General features: G+C 64.2%; 1 protein-coding gene across 1 annotated transcript in view; it reads left to right on the forward strand.

Moving 5' to 3' along the window:
• Positions 1-17,952, forward strand: part of BSN (bassoon presynaptic cytomatrix protein) — a gene marked incomplete at its 5' end in the record, with an annotated part of 59,611 nt that overhangs the window by 16,309 nt on the left and 25,350 nt on the right. Inside the window, 2 exon segments of the mRNA XM_079795460.1 lie at positions 5,708-5,725; positions 14,998-15,406. Of these exon segments, the coding sequence (XP_079651586.1) occupies positions 5,708-5,725; positions 14,998-15,406 (427 nt within the window).

The following is a 17,952-nucleotide window of genomic DNA, read 5'->3' on the forward strand; positions in this document are numbered from 1 at the left end:
GGGTCTGAGCTGCTCCACTTGAGACCCCGCATGAGCCCACCGTGTCTGGGTGAGAGGGCGGGGGGCGGGGCCGCGGGCTCCTTGTCCTCTGACCTCTGCCAGCTCTTCCCTTGGCGTGCCCTTGCGTTTGCCCTTGGTGTCAGGGGGGAGCATCCACTGCAGAGATGGTGTCCTCAGGTCCTTGTGGCCTCCGGCGCCCTGAGGCTCGGCTGTGTCCCTGGGACGGGGGACCACGCGGGGACAGCTCACTGCTGACTCGGCTCTGAGGGCAGGTGGCCGCGCCCGGTTCAGGAGGGTCGTGGGAGCGTGAGCCAGCACGGGGGAGGGCAGGTCAGGAAGAGAGGCCTGCTCTCAGGGCGCTGGCCTTCTGCACGGCACTGCCTCCCTCCCCCTCTCCTTCCCTCCCCGCCTCCATCGCAGAGCTGCTGCGTGGGAACCGGAATGGCGCCGTGAAGTGTTGGTCACGCGCTGAAAGTGACCGGCTGTCTTGCCTCCCCCGCCGTGGCCCGGCCGCCTATCGCACATGCCCCTCTCCCGTCAGTCACGGCTCGTTCTCATGTGCGGAGCGGGCACAGCTGTGCTGAGTCAGGGCGCACAGAATCTGCTCACACCCCGCGCTCCCGTGGGGGCAGCTCTGCGGGGGGCGTGTGTCCCTCCTGGAGCCTCGTGCTCTTCAGCGGTTGGCTGACCCCCTTGGTCGCTCACCTACTGCCTCCCACTGGGCAGCCGGGCCTGGGCCCGCGGAGCCACCCCCCTGCGGGCTCCTCAGGACAGCCGCCTGGGCGCCGCGTTCCTGTGCTGCCCTGGGCCCCGACACCGCTCTGGGCGGCACAGCAAACGCCTGCCTTCCTCTGGGGCGGCTCTGCCCCTTGGCGCTGCGCACACGGTCGCTCCCGAGGCCTGCTGTGACCTTTCGGTGCGTTTCGTATTGTCGGACCTGGACCTTTACGAGCCTCTGCATGCCGCCTCCCGGAGCGGAAGCGTGCCTTTGGAAAGTCAAGACCTTCCCGCCACGGCGCTGCAGGTCGGTGAGCTGGATAAAGACCCGGTGAAAGTCCCAACGTCCAAGGCAGGGGTGGGAACGTTCTCCTGCCCAGGGGCATGTGGCTATTTATAACATCATTCACGGGCCATACAGAATTATCAACTTAGAAATTAGCCTGCTCTGTTTGGTCAAACACTTATGAACTCACCCTAATGCCTCGGCAGGCCCAGACCAAGTGATTTCACAGGCTTATATGGCCCGCGGGCCGACATTCCCCGCCCCGGCCTAAGGGTGACCTGATAGCATAGCGGGCTGTGAACAGGCCGTGCAGACCACGGCGGTGCGCAGCGCGGTCCGGAGGGAGCGCACGCCCACAGGTCGGCGAGTGGATGCGGGGGCTCCGCGGTGGGGACAAGCTGAGCAGAGGGCTCTGCACCCAGGAAATCTCTGACTGTGCTCGGTTTTCCTCCCCCTCTCCCTCTGCCTCTCTGGTTTCCTGTTGAAGTGAAGTTCACGGAACATACAATGACCAGCGTGGACGAGGACAACTCAGTGGCATTCAGCACGTTCCCATGTTGTGCAGCCCCACCGCTGTCTCCTCCTAAAACACTCTCCACCTCAGAGAAACCCCAGACCCATTAGGCAGCCCTCCCCCTCCCGCCGCCTGCTCTTGGTCTCTACCGATGGCCTGCTCTGGCGATTTCATGTAAACGGACTCATACGTGGCCTGTGGTCTGGCTCCTTTCACTTAGCCGAGCGCTTTCGAGGTTCATCCACGTGTAGCCTGTATCAGCGCTTCATCCGGTTCTTCTGTTTATTGTGGTGAACTGTACGTCCTGGAAAAGGAACCGTTTTAGTCGTTATTGAGTAGACCTTTCAGTGGCGTTAAGTGCCTTCACATTGCTGTGCAACCACCACCACCATCATCTCCAGAACTTTTCTTCCTAAATTGGAACGGTGTGCCCACTGAGCCTAACTCCTCTCCGCCCTCCCCCGCGCCGGAGCCATGTCCTCCTCCCGTCTCTGAGGACGGGACCGCTCCCGGCGCCTCCGGTGAGTAGAATCACGGGGTATTAGTCCTCTTGCATCGGGCTTCTTTCACTTAGCACGCCTCCGGGCCCATCCATAGTGTGACCTGTGTCAGAGTCACACTCCTCAGCTGAGGCTGCTCCGCGGTGTAGGCGCCACCTGTTTATCGCTGACCCGCACTTGGGTTGCTCCCACCGTCGCTGCTGTGGGTGATGCGGGATTCGTGGTCTCAGCAGCCTGGTGGGTAGCCAGCAAAGACACGCAGCGTCACGGAGACGAGCTGCCAAGGTTCGGGAAGGCGTCCAGAAGCAAGGTCTCCGCTCACGCCCCACGTCTCCCAGATGTTCTCCCCTGCACCGCCCCCCCCCGCTCCCCCCGCCCACCCCCCGCAGGCTCCCCGTCCGCACTGCACTCTCCTGCCCCAAAGCCCAAGCCCCGACATTCCTCCCAGGACCCGGACCAAGGCTTCCCTCCCAGGAGGTTCGCGTGGCTCTGCTCCCACGTCCCCTCCAGAGGTGCCCGGCTCACCAGGTCATTGCTCTGAGCCCCTGCACATGCACCAGGCTCGCTGTCGTCTTCCTGGTCTTGGCGAGTCTGAGTGCCTCGCAGTGTGCTGCCTGCCTGCCACCGGTCTGCATGCCGCCCGCGCTGGGCCCGGGCCCGCTGGTGCTGCTGTGGCGGCCCGGAGCCCCACTCCCGGCCCCCTCTGGCGTTCGGGTTGCACTGACCACGCCCTCTCCCGGCATCTACCTTGGGTCCCAGCGCCTTCCCCAGGCGAGAGCCGGCTGTGCCCTGAGCAGGCCTGTCCCGACCCCACTTCCTTGTCCTCTGGGCCAGGGGCCTCGGGCCTGAGCCTGAGCCTGGCCCTCGGACGGTCCCTCCTCTCCTGCAGCCACAGGCCATCTGCTTCCACCACCGCTCGCCCTCGCTGGCTGGCTGGCTGCGACTCACTGCTTCCCGCTTCCCTGAGGCTTGGGCATCTGGCTCCCAGGCTCCCCCACTCCTCGCTGCCAAGCCCGGAAAGGAAGGGGGGAGGCGGGGAAGAGCTCCGTTCTGTCCACGCCTGCGGTGCACCTGGCCCCTCGCGCAGCCGCCCAGCACTCGGGCATTGCCCAGGGGCTGGGCGTGGGCCATGGAGTGCGATCCCACGCGCTCACATGCACACTCACACATGCGAGCACATGCTAGCACTCACATGCACACACAACCCTGCACACACATGCGAGCACGCCTGCACACACCACTCACACGTGTGCACATGCGCTCGCACAGCGGCTCGGCGTGCCTTCTTCTCAGCCCTAATTGCCCCTCGGACCACAGCAGACTCCTCCCCGAGGGCCTCTGTCCGGATGGGTTTGGGGCCTGAGCAGCTGAGTGTAATGTTCTGAACGGAAAATATGGGGGGGGGGGGCATCCCTGAGCCTCTGCTCCCGATGCTGAGCCCTGGGAAGGGGCAGGGATAGGGGAGGGCTCCTGGGGCCGGCCAGAGGGGGGCCTCTCTGGTCAAGGGCGGGCCAGCCACCGGACTGGGATGGCTCCTGGGACGGGAGGCTTTGGCCTTGGGCCAGGCCCAGGGGCCGAATGAGAGTGAGCGCCCCACAGGAGGCTGAGCAGGGGGGCTGGGATCAGCCCTTGAGGCCCGAGGGGAGAATGGGAAGGGGGTTGGGAGTGAAGAGGGCACCTCACCTCACTGGAGGCTAGCTCCCCGAGGGGCTGGGAGGTGAACCCCCGCACCTGCCTGGCCCTCACAGTCTCAGGTGCTAGAGTTCCCCCCTGAGCTGGACCCCTCTGAGTGAGAGGCGGGAAAAGGAGAGCCGCCGGCCGAGGGTCAGGAGGAAGATGAGCGGCCAGGCCGGCCGACAGCGGCACGGGGTGCGGGAGCCTGGAGGGTGGGGTTCCCTCCACATGCCCTTCAGGGTGGCGGGGTGGACTCAGAGGGGCTGCTCCCTGGGCCACCCTGAGATGCCATTTGGTCTTCCTGTTGGTCTGCCACGCGCCCTGTCAGCAGGCCAGCACTCCGGCCGCCAGCCCCGGGTCTGCGCCTGGCCTCGTCTGCAGCTGAGCTGGGGCGCGGCCGGAGGGTCTGTGGGAGGCGCAGCAGGTTAGGGTGCGTGAGCCAGGATTGGAGGGAATTGGGTTTGCGAGAGGGCCTTCTACAAGGAGAGCAGAGTAAGCGGGGAGGGGAGGGTCAGATGAGGGGCTGCTGCCCATAGGAGCTGCGGGGGAGGGTCCCCACTGGAGGCTTGGAGGCCGTGGGCAGGCGGGAGCGTCCAGGGTGGGGCGACCCTGAGCTGCTGTGCGGTCCCTGCCTACAGGGTGCGGCTGGGCAGTTCCTGCTGCCCCTGGGCAGGCGGGGGGCGGGGGGGGGACAGCACGGCGGGGGGGCCTTCGAGAGGCCACGCACAGCCGCACCGTGAAGCCCTGACTGCCTCGCGTGAGAGAGAGGTTGTGAGTGTGGAGCTTGGAAGGTGTGGATAGAGAGACATGGCATGGCGTTGGGAGGTCTCCTCCTCATTCGCTGACCTGGTATTTCCAGGCCCAGCCCTGCCGGCTCCGCAGAGCCCTGGGCGGGGGCAAAGGGCAGAGGGCGGGTGCCACAGGCAGACTGGAGCTGGGCGGGGGCAAAGGGCAGAGGGCGGGTGCCACAGGCAGACTGGAGCTGGGCGGGGGCAAAGGGCAGAGGGCGGGTGCCACAGGGAGACTGGAGCTGGGCGGGGGCAAAGGGCAGAGGGCGGGTGCCACAGGCAGACTGGAGCTGGGCGGGGGCAAAGGGCAGAGGGCGGGTGCCACAGGCAGACTGGAGCTGGGCGGGGGCAAAGGGCAGAGGGCGGGTGCCACAGGGAGACTGGAGCTGGGCGGGGGTGGGACCCCTTCCATTGTTTCACTCAGAGCCTGACCTCCAGGCACAATTTTCTTTTGACTATTTTTGGGTCACAGGTAAGGGTTCTTATATAGAAACATAAGAAGCAAGCAAGCTATTGTTAGTTAAAAAAAAAAAGTCTTTAAAATTTAAAGTTAAAGCAGGCCTGATTTCTGGACAGAGGTTTCAGCGTGGAATGGACAGGAATGGCTTTGGTGTTTCTTTCTCCCCCAAATACACAAAAGCCCTAGTTTTTGAGTCCCATGGCTTCCCACGAGGAAGGGGGCCACTCAGGCCAGGCCTGGGAGCGCAGGCGCCCGCAGCCACACGGGTTCCAGCAGCCTAGGGCCGCGCCCGCAGTGGGCACTGCCTCATCCTGCCGCCTGTGCTGGGAGCAGGGCCGGGCGGAGGTGGGCCGGAGCCATCGCTGTGGCCGGGCTGTGCCTGGAGCCCGAGGCCGGCGAGGGCGGACTCCCCAGCCCGGGCCGGAGGCTGGGCCGCAGCTTGTTGAGCTCCTGCCCAGCTGCACGGGGCACACTGCCTCCGTGGTCACGTGACGCATGGTTTCCTGGAACTCCTCTCCCTCCTGGCTCAGCAGGGGTGGGCGCTGGCAGGCGCAGCACCGGCCTGGCAGGAGCTGGCGGGGAAGCTGGCTCGGCTTTACGCAATGGCCGCTGACTGGGGCGTAGAGCCTCCTGGCTTCCGGAGCTTCCCTGAGCCTCCAACTGACACTTCACACTCGAGGTCCCCACGTGGGCCCCGGAGCAGAGTCTGCAGGCCTGGGGCACACTGGGAGGAGGACCCTCCCGGAACGCAGGGCTGGATGTGAACAGGGGCCCTGGCCAAGGCCCGTGAGGGCTGAGCCTGGCAGGAGAGTCCTGGGGCGTGTGGCGGCCTGGAGGCGTCTTGAAGGGCCGGTCGCCACAGGCCGGCAAGACCAGGAAGTCTCTCACACTTGGCACGCAGGTGCTCTGTGCTGTCCCCAGACAAGGGCAGCATCCTGGGTTCAGTCCTTTGTGCCCACAGGGAAGAGTCCCTAAGGTGGTTCCACTGGTGTCCTCGCGGGGGGGGGGGGGCACCTGAAATCCAGGGGCTTGATGGGGTGACCCTTCCGGAGCTACGGGCTGTGGGCGGAGACTCTGGCCGCCCCTGACGCCTCCCTCTTGGCCCTCTGGGCTCCCAGCACAGGCCCCACCTCCCCTGGCTCCCAGGGGCCTCCTACTGATGAGCTGTTGGCCACGTCTGAGGAGTAAGTGGAAAGGAGGCATTAGGAGGACCCCCCGCCCCCCGCTGCATCCCGCTAAGGAAGCCAGGTCCTCACGCTCCGCAGTGACCCCAGCCGCCGGTCACGCCTGGACGTGGTGATAACTGGCCGAGCCGGCCTTGGTGGAAGGCGAGTGGCGTGCGTCACCTAAAACAGAAGTTGCTTCAAGCCTCAGGAGGCTCGGTTCCCACAGGCCTTGCCAATCGCAGGTCCCATCAGTTGGTTGAAGCAGCCTGTGTGTGGGGCGTCTGCTGCTTTGACGGCAGACAGGGACGGTATTCACGGTAGATTCGGGGACCCCTGCGCTCCGGGGGTTCAGGCTGATGTGAGAGACAGACCCCAGAGGCTTGGCAGCCTGGGACCAGGCTGGTGGGGGCACAGTGGGAGGGAGGCCCCAGGAGGCTCCCCGGGAAGTCAGGTCTCCTGGTGCTGGGAGGGCCCGCGAGCCCCGGGGAGCCGTGGGCAGGGATGCAGGAGGGCCGGCGTGTCCCGCGTGAGGAGCGGGGCGATGCTCCGGACAGGCGGGGGGCGGGGGCGGCACTGGCAGCCAGACCATCCTCTGTGGCGTGGCCGCCGGGCTGCAGGGCGTCTGCACCACGAAGTTGAACAAAGGCGTTTGTCAGTGTGTTCTGTTCCTCCTCGGGCTGAGAGCTGAGGTTAAGTCAGATGTACAAACGGGTCCACGGTTAGAAAACAGGACGGGCACAGGTGGAAAGCAGAGGAAAATGGCATTTGTTTTGGGTTGTAAATGGCTTCTGGTTAAATATGACGAATTGAAACATCTGTTTGCTCAGCCTCCTTACTGAACTAACAAAAACTGCAAGAAGAAACAGAAAAGCAAAGTCTATCTTTAACAACCGAAGACACATCCATATGCTGGAACGCAATGAACGAAGAACGGTTTCCAAGTACAGGGAAATTAGGCCAGGATGGGAAATGAGGATGGTTCTAGAAGTGGAATTTGCCTGTACGGAACCAGGGCACGGAGATCAGAGTCTAGAGAGCCAAACCCCAAAACCCCCTTCTTGGACTGGTTCGCAGAGCCGAGGTATGCGGGACCTTGAGGAGTGTCCCTGAGTCCTGTGTGATGCCAAGGGGTTGCTAAGGAGGTGGAGTTACCCAAGGGACTGAGCAGGTGGGGCGAAAACTGTGGGTTGCCAGCAGCCGGGACAATGGAAAGACAAAGAAAAAGAAAAGAGGTATAATGGGTATCCCTGGAGAAGGGAACAGAACAGAGCGAACGAGCAATTTCTAAAGGCACAGAGAAAGCGTCTCCCTGAAATAGAGGAGCACATTCATCTTCGGTCTGAAAGAACGTACTGGACTCGGGAAAGTAGATAGGGACCGTTCACACGTACCTTGGCGAAGTTACTGAACTCCAAAGAGAAAAGGGGTTCCACGGCATCAGGGGAAGTGTTGGGAATGGGGCGCATGGGGCACTGACCCGGCTGGCCAGGGCTCTCCACAGCACAGTCAGTGCCGCAGCTCAGGGGCGGTGCCTGCGGAGTCTTCCGGAAGGAAGTGTGAGCCTCGAGTTTTCTATCCAGACAAGCTGCTCCAGTCTAATGGCCGCAAAGGTGTGGTCAGACATTTGAGAACGAGGGGACGTGGTTCCTACGAGCTCTTTTGAAGTGAGGAAGTGAATAAAAGCCTCTGTGGTAGATGAACTCCTTAAGACCCGCGTGGAGAAGCGGGTAGCGGGCTGGTCGCCCCTGCACAGAGCCTTAGACCAGGGCGGCACCGAGGCCACTGGCCCTCCGGGGAGTCACCGCCTGCGCTGCCGGTCACAGCTCTGCGGTGAGGAGACGTGCCGCCTTCCAGTTACAGGAGCTCGGGGCGCTGACGCTCAGGATGACGCTCCGCCGGCCGGCCGGCGCCCACGCAGCTCGCCTGCCTCTGGGAAAGCCGCAGGAGGGAGGAGACAGGCCGCGCGAAGGTCAGGGGTCAGCACTACGTGTCCTCTGAGCTCTTTCCCGTGGGGACGAGTTCGCCTGAGGTGGGCCTGGCCGGGTCCGAGTGAGACGCTCCAGGAAGTGGCTGTCACTGGGCAGGTCTGCGTCACCGATGTGTCCGTGGCAGACCTTCCCGGTTGATGGGAACAGTCTTTCCACGGATCCTTCGCAAACCCCGCCTCCGGGCAGGCAGGTCCGTTAGTGGGGGTGGAGGACAGTGGCCCTAGTTTCCCATCCTCGTTCTGGATTCTGGAGACTGGCTGGGCCTGACGGGAACCAGGGCCAAATCCGACTGCCCCGAGAGGCGCTCAACCCAGGGCCACGGGGCCTCGGGCGGGAACGAGGCCCAGGCTCGCTTTCCTGCGGCTGTGGCCTCCTCCAGCCTCCTGGCGGCCCCTCCTCTTGCCCTGGCAGCTGCCCCTGGCCTGTGTTTGATGCGGCAACTCTTGCTCCTGCCACGCTCTCTGCCTTCCTGGCCCACCTGCAGTCTCAGCCCAGACACTCCCTGCGGCAACGCGGCCTGGCCCGGGACCCACGGAAGCTGGCTTGTCCACAGGAAGTCAGCTGCTGGTTTCTAAGTGGAAGGACGAGGGGAGGTGGTGGGTGTCTGGGCAACACTGGTTTCTTCCCGTGGGTTTGCCCGCTCCTGGTGTGCGTACGTGTATGCCGAGTGCATCCGCATACCTGCCTGGGGATTCACCACGCACGGGTGTGGCCGCTGCCTGTGCCGAGGGGGACCGAGTTCTCCAGGGTCTTTGGGTCTGGGTGTCTCATCCTCCTGGCGGGCAGCAGCTTCGAGGGGCTGGGAAGCCAGGAGGGAGGACGCCAGCTCGTGGGGAGCTCTGTTTATAGCGGGAACCCTGTGTGCCTCTTCCCTCCCAGCCCGCGGGGCGACCCCTCGCTTCCAGAGAGCGTCTCAGAGCCCGGCCAGTGCCCGAGCATCGACCTGTGAACCAGGAGGTCACGGTTCGATTTAGGTCACGGTTCGATTTCCCGCCAGGACACATCCCATGTTGCGGGCTTGATCCCCAGTGTGGGGTGTGCAGGAGGTGGCCAGTCAATGATTCTCTCATCATTGATGTTTCTCTCTCTCCCCCTCTCCCTTCCCCTCTGAAATGTGGAGCTTGGAGTGAGGAAGGTACCAGTAATGGTACCAGTGCCTGGGGAGGGGAGGGAAAGGCGAAGGCTTGCTCCCAGGAGGTGGGCTCCTGGGAGGGAGGGCGCCAGTAAAATTATACTTAAATATTTTTTTAAAAAGGAGGGCATCTCAGAAGCTGAGCCACAGCCTCCTCTGAGTGCTGCGCTGCGTGTCACAGTGCGCTCGCTCTGTGCTGTTGCTGTGAGCAGGGCTAATGCTCCTTGGTTCGTGGTGGTCAGGAGAGCTGGGAGGGCAGCCCCTCGCTCAGGGCTCCCTGACACTGACCTCGTGTCTCTAAGAGGGCAGGGCTGGGGCAGGAGAGACTCTGGTCCCAGCAGCCGATGGCGGCTCCTTTAAAGACAGGGGAGGCCCCCAGATCGGGTGCACAGGTGAGGAGGAGAGGGAGCGAGATAGGCAATGAGGCCAGGGGAGGAAACGCAGAGATGCAGCGTACGGCTCTTTCCCCTCGCCCTTCCCTCTTCCCTCTTGGGAGGCGTGTCCCATCAGCACTGGCCGTGCACAGACTCGGGGCGGGGGTGTGTGTGTGTGTGTGTGTGTGAAAGTGCACACGCTGAGCAGACGCAATCATGTTTACTGATGGGGACCCATGGCCAAAGAGCAGGAGGCTGCTGGCCTGAAAGCTGGGCGAGTCAAGCAATGTTTTCTTGTGTGAAAACGGAATTTCTTTCCGAACTCAGACTTTGTGAATTCTCGCATCCATTCCTGAGAGTTTCTCCCGGACCCAGCGGGGCGCCAGCTCCCCCTTCTGCAGCCCCGCCTCTCTCCTGAACACACAGGCACCGCGCTGTCCTCCCTGCGGGCCCTCCCACAGCCCCGCGGCCGCTGTGCCTATTCCAGAAAGGTCAGCCGCGAATTCATTAAACCTTGTTTGAAGCCGTGGGCTCTTCCGGCTGCTCTGACTTAGAAAAACAGCTTCCTCAGCTCTCTCCGGTCCCGCTGAACAGACAGCCGTTGGCTGGTGCGCAATGTTCATCTTTCAGCTCTCCCACTGGGGCGGTGGGGCCGCTCTGTGGAGCCAGCCTGGCTTCCCTGCTCTCCCAGCCGCTCCAGCCCCAGCCGCCCTCCCGCGTGCTCCCGCGGGCAGGGCAGGTGGTCTCCGGGGCCCTGGCCCTGTGGGTGCACCTGGTGTCCGAGCGGCTTTGGGCACCGGGGCTTGTTGGCCCCATGCCCTCCCTGAGGCTTCTGATCAGCGCAGCGCAGTCGGTCTGTTGGTCCTGGCGGCTCGTGCTGCGGGACAGGCGCGCCCTCCCGGCACCCTCCATGGCGGCCTCCTTCCTGCCCCGCTAAACAGCCTTAGACCTGCTTCCCGCCAGGCGCAGCCTTCAATGCTGGGAGGGAGGACAGCTGGCCGAACTCCAGCCGTTTCACACCCTCCCCCTTCCTGCCCCTCTTTAGGAATCACTGTGCCTGGATGCGGCACGTGCGTCTCCCCTGCTCGGCTCGGCTTCCGCCTCCGCCGCACTGCTGCCCTCTCCCTCCTTCTCCGCCCTCCGGTCCCCGGTCCCCGGTGTCTCCTCTGCTCTAGGGCAGTGCCCTCTCCCCTCACGGCACTGCCCCAGCTCCTCCGGGAACGGGGAACCCGAGGCTGCAGGGAGGAGCCTGGGCCTCGAGGGGCCTCCTGCTGAGGCTCCATGTCCATGAGCCAGGTCTTCGCCGGGGCGGGTGGGCCTGCCTGTGGACACCGCCTCTCCTTCCCTCCCCCCGCGTCTCCGCCAGTGGAGACCTCAGTGAGGAGGGGCTCCTGGGCCACACCTCTTGCCTCCTGGGGTCACTGCAACCACCTGGCCCCCTGGGTCTCCTGGAACGGTGGGCCCTTCTGTCATGGGGCAGCCTTTCCTCCACGCCTCAGGCTCCTCAGCCTCAGGCACAAAGCCCCTCACAGCCCCGGCTGCTCCTGCTCCCGGGACTGTGTGTGTGTGTGTGAGTGTGTGTGTGAGTGTGTGTGTGTGTGAGTGTGTGTGTGTGTGAGTGTGTGTGAGTGTGTGTGTGTGAGTGTGTGTGTGAGTGTGTGTGTGTGTGAGTGTGTGTGTGTGTGAGAGAGTGTGTGTGTGTGTGTGAGTGTGTGTGTGTGTGAGTGTGTGTGTGTGTGAGAGAGAGACCCTTCCCCTGGCTTCTCTGTTTCCGGCATTGCTCCGCTCCCACACCCGTCCGTGCTCCCCACAGACCTTCCCGGATCGGCCCTTTGTGTGTGCTCTATCCTGTGAACCAGCTCTTTTTTTTTTTTTTTGAACCAGCTCTTAACTCGCCCAGTTAAAATAGCCACACTTACCTGGACTGGACCCAAACTCCGATCCATTTCCTCATGTCTCTTGGACGCCCCCCACCACTAACTCAACAGAACCAAACCCAACCTCGTGGTTCTGCCATGTCACCCCCCATTCTCCACCCACCAACTGGCTTCTCCCCTTGGACCTCCCATCGCATCGAGAGGACCACTCCTCCTTGGACTCAAGCCCGAATGCCCTGTCCGGAGCCTGCCCTCCCTCTCACCCCAGGGGCTCCCTCTGGGGCTGTTGCCTTCTCCTCACTGTGCCCCCATCGTCACCGTTTCCTTACACAGAACCCGGCCTGGCCTTGTTGGGACGGTAGCGCCCTGTCCTCCTGGCCCTGCCACTTGGTCCAGGCCAGTGGTCGGCAAACCGCGGCTCACAAGCCACATGCGGCTCTTTGGCCCCTTGAGTGTGGCTCGGCGTTAGAACCACTTCTTCAAAATAGACTTGCCCAGGCCGAAAACCGACTTCTGCGCATGGGCCACGAAGTTTAATCGCACTGTACGTGCGCTCCCGCACGTGGTATTTTGTGGAAGAGCCACACTCAAGGGGCCAAAGAGCCGCATGTGGCTAGCGAGCCTCGGTGTGCCAACCACTGGTCCAGGCGCGTAATCGCTGTTGCCAGGAGCTGTCCGAGGTGCTGAACCCGCGCTGACTCCACCTGCCCTGCTGCCCTGCACAGCCACCCAGCTCAGCAGCCCTGCCGGCTCTGGGTCTGAGTGTGCTGCCCTTTCCCCTCGGAGGCAGCCCGTCCTTTAAGGCCTGGCTTAGCTGTCGCCCCAAAGCCTTCTCGGACTCCGGCCCTCCCCGGAGTCCCGTCTCGCAGCGATTTGTTTGCACATCTGTCTCCACTCTAGGCTGGGCTTCCAGAGGACAGGAGCCCTGTCCATTCACTTTTAAAGTTCATTTAATTGAGCACTGAGTAGCTGTTCATAAAGAATAAAAGAATACTTATAAACTAAGTATTTATATATATATACATACATATGTGTAAGATGTAAGGGCAACAACACAGTGACAGGTGTTCACGGTGAGGACCCACCTGCCATGGTAAGAGATGTAGCCCATTCATACCATCCACACCTGTCGCTGGGCCGGACAGCAGCCCCGGGTCAGGAAGTGCTCGCCAATGACTGAATGCCCAAGCGAGTGAGCGTGCCTCTAGTTTTCTCAGTGAGGATCGGTGCTGCTGGGCAAACTCCAGGTGAGGAGGTCATAACTAAATCCCATGTCTGCCCACTCGTGAGCTCACTGCGCTGCTCACACGTCTCCGTTTACTTTGCTCTGCTTACGGCGTGCCCACTCGGTCCCAGGCCTGGGGCTGGGCCTGGCCTGCAGCAGGGAGCCAGTCTTCCTCGGAGTGGGCGCTGGGATGGCTCTTTGGGAACAGAGTCCGGCGAGGTCTCCTTGCGGCGCTTGCCAGCCCTCACAGCCGCACTGCGCTCCCACAGAGCAGGAGCCCCGCTCACCCCGGGCAAGTCCTACAGGCTTTGTGAGTCACTTCCTTCTTTGTGTGGCTGTTTCCTCGCCTGTAAAATGGTCAGAATGGGTCCTGCCCCCCGGATTGAAGGAGTTACTGTGAAACAGGTGCTTGGCACACAGTGGGGGCCTGGTGAGGGCCTGGCTGGCATTTCTGCCTCTGTCATCCACAGAGATTCTGTGCGGCAGGGCTGGGGTGCAGGCAGAGGTTGGAGAGGACGCCCAGGGGCCGTCCCTGCAGTCCTCCGGGGGAGGGCCGAGCACCAGGCTTCTGGCTCACCCTCTCTGTCCTTCCCTCACTTCCGGGGGAGAGTCATAAGAAAACAGCCACACGGATACAGCAGAAACGGCTAAATTTCTCCGAAGAAGCCACGGCCTCGCACGCTGGGGGGCTGCAGTCCTTCAATGTCGCAAGGGCTCTCGGAGCCTCTGGGTCGCTTTCAGGGGCTGCTTTCACATCGCAGCCCAAGTAGCCACCGCAAACAAGGGAATTATGGGTCTAACCACGTGGGACTATTTCTTATCGATGCCTAGAAATTAGTCTACCCAGAGGCCCTAGTGCCAGGTTCTGGGCGTGGGCCAGAGGGGCTGGCCCGGGCCTCTGGCTGCCTGTCCCACCGAAGGGGAAAGTGCAGGCCTGTGAGACTGATGGGGTGTGCTGCTCTTGGTTGATGAAAGAAGCGTTGGATGGACACGTAACAGAACTTCTTTGGGGGAGAGTCTGTGTTGGACCGAGGGCGTGTCTGTCCAGCAGTTCCCAGGAGAGAGGAGGAACTGGTGTGCCTGGTGTGGGCCTCCGGGGGCTCCCGGCCTCTCCCCTCCGAAGTGGCTTGTCCTGCGATGCCTACCAGTTGGCTCCTGAGTCTTGTTGGCAAGCGATGGCCTTCACATAGAGGCAGCAAACAGACTCTCCTCCTGTCAGGCAGGCCCTACAGGCTGGGCTCTGGGCCGGAAGGGCAGGCCAGGCCGCTCCGTGGGCAGCGGTGGCCCGGCCTCTGCCCTGGCTGTTGGCCAGGCTGCCCTGCTCCGGTGCCAGTCGCCACCCAGGTGATCACAGACTGAAGCAAGCGTGGGCCTCCGGGGAGGCCGGAGAAGGCATTGCCTCGGGCTGTTTGTGCTCAGCTTCCTTCCAACTGGGAAAGAAAAATTGGCAGAAATGAACCTAAGTTGGGTCAAAGGAGAAGGCATGGAAGAGAACTGGGTTTAGCCTGACGGTTGGCTTCTGCCTCGTTGCGTCACCTCATTGCTGGCTCCGGGGGGGGGGGGGGGGGGGGCGGGCCCGGCGGACTGCCTCTGTGGCTCCTCTGGGCTCTCCCAGAACTCCACCCCCACCCAGCCTCGCACTAGCAAGAAAGCAGCGGGTCACCCATCTTGATGGCCGTGGTCTGGCTCCAGGCCTGCTGGGGGACTGCCAGAAGGCCCTTCTCCCGTCAGTGATGGCGTTAGCAGGCATTGGGGTGCCCCCCACCTCCAGCTGTCAGTCAGCCTCTGACGAGGCCACGTAGAATGTCACAGACCTGCCCGAGCAGCAGTTTGGACTTGAGCTGTAGCTCGGACACAGCTGGGGGGACAAATGCTGAGGTCACCGTCCTGCCTCCACAGACTCCAGGTAACTTGTCTGTGGCTCCGTCTGGAGTCGCAGTTTAGAATCGCCCTGGGCGCTTCCTGGGCGGTTTGGGGCCTGGTACTCAAAGTGTGGTCTGCAGACCCCAACAGGCCTCACCTTAGCGACTCTTCAGAACGCAGACCCCAGCCCACACTTCCTGAATGAGAGCCTGCACTTTCTCAGGAGTGAGAGGTCCGACCGGATGGCCCGGTGCTGAGGGCTCACGTGGGAGACGCTGCTCAGGGCCGAGTGCGCACGGCCCGCTGAGCACTCGGCCCGCGGTGGCGGGTCCTGCGCTGGGCAGGGCGAGGAGGGTGGCGGTGGGCGTGGGCGAGCCGCGCGGGCTGCTTCTCTGTGATGTGTCTAACGTGGCCCTTTTCAATGTCATTTCAGCGTCTCCAGGAGACTGGACCCCAAGGAGCCCCTGGGCAGCCAGCGAGCAGCTTCGCCAACCCCGAGGCAGGCTCCGGGGGCTGCTCCCGGCCACGAGAGCCCCCGGGAGGCAGGGGCCCAGGGCCCGGCCAGCCAGGAGGCTGGTGGCCCCCGCAGGACGCTGCAGGTGGACAGCAGGACGCAGAGATCAGGGCGGTCCCCCTCCGTGTCACCAGACAGAGGCAGCACCCCCACGTCACCTTACTCTGTCCCCCAGATCGCCCCCCTTCCCAGCAGCACACTGTGTCCCATATGTAAGACCTCGGACCTCACGTCCACCCCCAGCCAGCCGAACTTCAACACCTGCACGCAGTGTCACAGCAAGGTCTGCAACCAGTGTGGGTTCAACCCCAACCCGCACCTGACCCAGGTGAGCACCTCTGCCCGCTCCCCACCTGTGTGTGTCCCTGCGTTCCCCCCGCTGTCACCAGCTCTCTCTCCCTCATTTCCTCTGGCCTCCGGCCTCTGTGTCTTCCTGGGCTTGTGTTCTGGCTCCAGACGTGGGAGCGGAGACCAAGGCCTGGCCCAGGGCTCCTGTGGGATCGCACCTCCCGGAGGCGCGGGCGGCCCCAGAGCGGAGGCGCGTTCTCACCCGATCCGAGTTTGACCTGGAAAATGGTGCTGAGAGGACCAGACATGGCGTGGACACCTTTCCCAATGGGACTCACTGAAGAGGCCCTGGGCTAGCCTCTCCCTGACACGGACCTGAGGGAGAGCGAGGTGTGGGGAGGCAGGACACTGCCCCCCGTGTCTGGGGAGCTCCCCCTCTGCGCGCCACTTGTTTGTTAGCTGGGGCGGAGCCACGAGAGGCCCAGGCTGGGGCCAAGCGCTCACACTGGGTGACAGCGCCCACACTCTCCGGAGGCCACTTGGGGGCCATTTCCATGAGCTTGGCCTTCCTTCTGCCCCAGAGGCCCTGAGCCTACAGCCCTCCCCCCGCACCCGGGTGCTCAGCCACCCCTGGAGGCGCCCTGGCGGCCTGGCGGCTGCTGCTCCCGTGCTCTAGCTGAGCTGGCGCCTCTGCAATGAGCCGAGCGGGTCTGGCCCCCACGCTCTGCTCGGGAGGCCGTGGCCGTCTGGATGGAGAGCGGGTGCTGGCGGCAGGCACAGGCATGGCCGCCTCTGGAGCCAGAGCAGCAGGAGCCGTTTGGACCCCGTGGGGGGAAGTGGGAACGCGTGTTCACAGGTTGGGTCTATTTGTGACACGAGGTGCGTGGGTGTGGGACGCGTGGTTTGCGAGAGGTAAGTGTGAGGCTGCCAGGAAGGAGCTGCCGTGGGGGCGACTCAGCACTTGGAGTTGTTCCTGGAGTGCGGGGGCTTCCGAGGAGGCGCGCGCGTGAGGGTACATCTGGGACCGGAGGCGCCCGTGCTGCCCGCTGGTGAGGGAAGTGTTTGCCTTGAGCCCCGAGGACAGTGGCTGAGGCCCGCCGCTCACCTGTGCTTCCTCCGGGAGAAGAGAGCACCGGCCTCGGCCTCGTGGGCGCTGGGGGTGCGGGCAGGGACGCCACCGCCCTGGGCGTCCCCTGCGCCAGCCTCGCCTCTGGGTTCCCTTCCTCAGATGCTCTCGAGCTGCAGGACCTGAAGGGCTCCGGGCGGGCGGGCGGGCGGAGAGCCGCGCGTGGCCCCCTCTCCTGGTGGGCAGCCCGGCCCTCACCACACGTGGGCTCCTCCACGCCCGGCCCGTGGGCACTCAGCGGGCGGAGAGTCAGCCTCTGAGCGCGCCTGGGAGCAGCCGAGTGGGAGGACCTGGCGCCCATCGGTCCATCTGCCTCTGCTGGGAGGAAGCCGAGGCTCAGGGCCAGGGGGCCTGCGCTCACCCAGAGGCGCTGGAGAGAGCAGGCCTCGGCGCCTCAGGCGCGTGCGGGCTGGGCAGGGCTGTGGCTCTCGCCCGAGGCCGTGGAGCGCCTGGGCAGGGCTGTGGCGCAGACTCGCTGCCACAGGGTCGGGGCTGCCGTTCCCTGGCCGCCAGCGCGGGAAATGCTGGCCTGTCCTCCGGCTCTCGCCTGGGGCCGCTCCCCACGCAGCCTTTCTTCTGTTGGTTCCTGCCGGGGAGGAAGGGCCGGCACACCCTCCCGAGGGGCTGGGCGCTGATGCTTGAGTCTGGCAGGGGCCCCGCCCCTGGGGGAGAGCAGCTCAGCAGTGAGGACCAGGCGGCAGGGTTTGCTGGTAGCCCCCCCCCTCCCCCCCGCCCAGACCCCGTCGCCTGGGCACCTCTGATGTGACGCTCTCGGGACCCGTGGCGGCGGGCGGGGGGTGCCTGGCACTGCTGGGGGGAGGTGAGCCCTGGCCGAGGCCTGGCAGCCTGGGGCTGTGTCTGGCCTGGCGGTCACGGCAGCAGGACGGGCCACACCGCAGTGACCTGGAGGCCTCGTGGCCTCGCCGACCTCGCGAAGCGGCTCTTGGACCTCTGCACGGCGACCGTGGGGATGGGCCTGGTCAGCGTGTCACGGGTGAGAGTCACTGGCACGGACTGGGAGTGTGATGGAGCTGCTGTGCCGGAGGCTCCGTGAGGACCAGTGAGCGGGACGGGGGCGGGGGGTGCACCACAGGCCTGGTCCGCAGACCCAGAGCTGCGGCTCTCTGTCTCCTGCCCTCCGTCAGGCCCTTCACTTCCACTGGGTCCCCAGGGACAGCAGGCAGGCCTGGAGCCAGGACGCACACAGGCAGGGGCCGCCGTGGGCAGAGCCGCTCCTGGTCTGGAAGCACTGCCTTCCTGCGCGTGGGCCACGGGCCTGGTCAGCGCGGGGGCTGCCGAGGGGAGCGCCAATCCCAGCACAGGGCCAGCCCCCCACGCTGTGACGCCCTCACAGGCAGGCGCCCCCCACGCTGTGACGCCCTCACAGGCAGGCGCCCCCCACGCTGTGACGCCCTCACAGGCAGGCGCCCCCCACGCTGTGACGCCCTCACAGGCAGGTG

Source organism: Cnephaeus nilssonii, assembly GCF_951640355.1.
Source record: "Cnephaeus nilssonii genome assembly, chromosome: 17".
NCBI lineage: Eukaryota > Metazoa > Chordata > Mammalia > Chiroptera > Vespertilionidae > Cnephaeus > Cnephaeus nilssonii.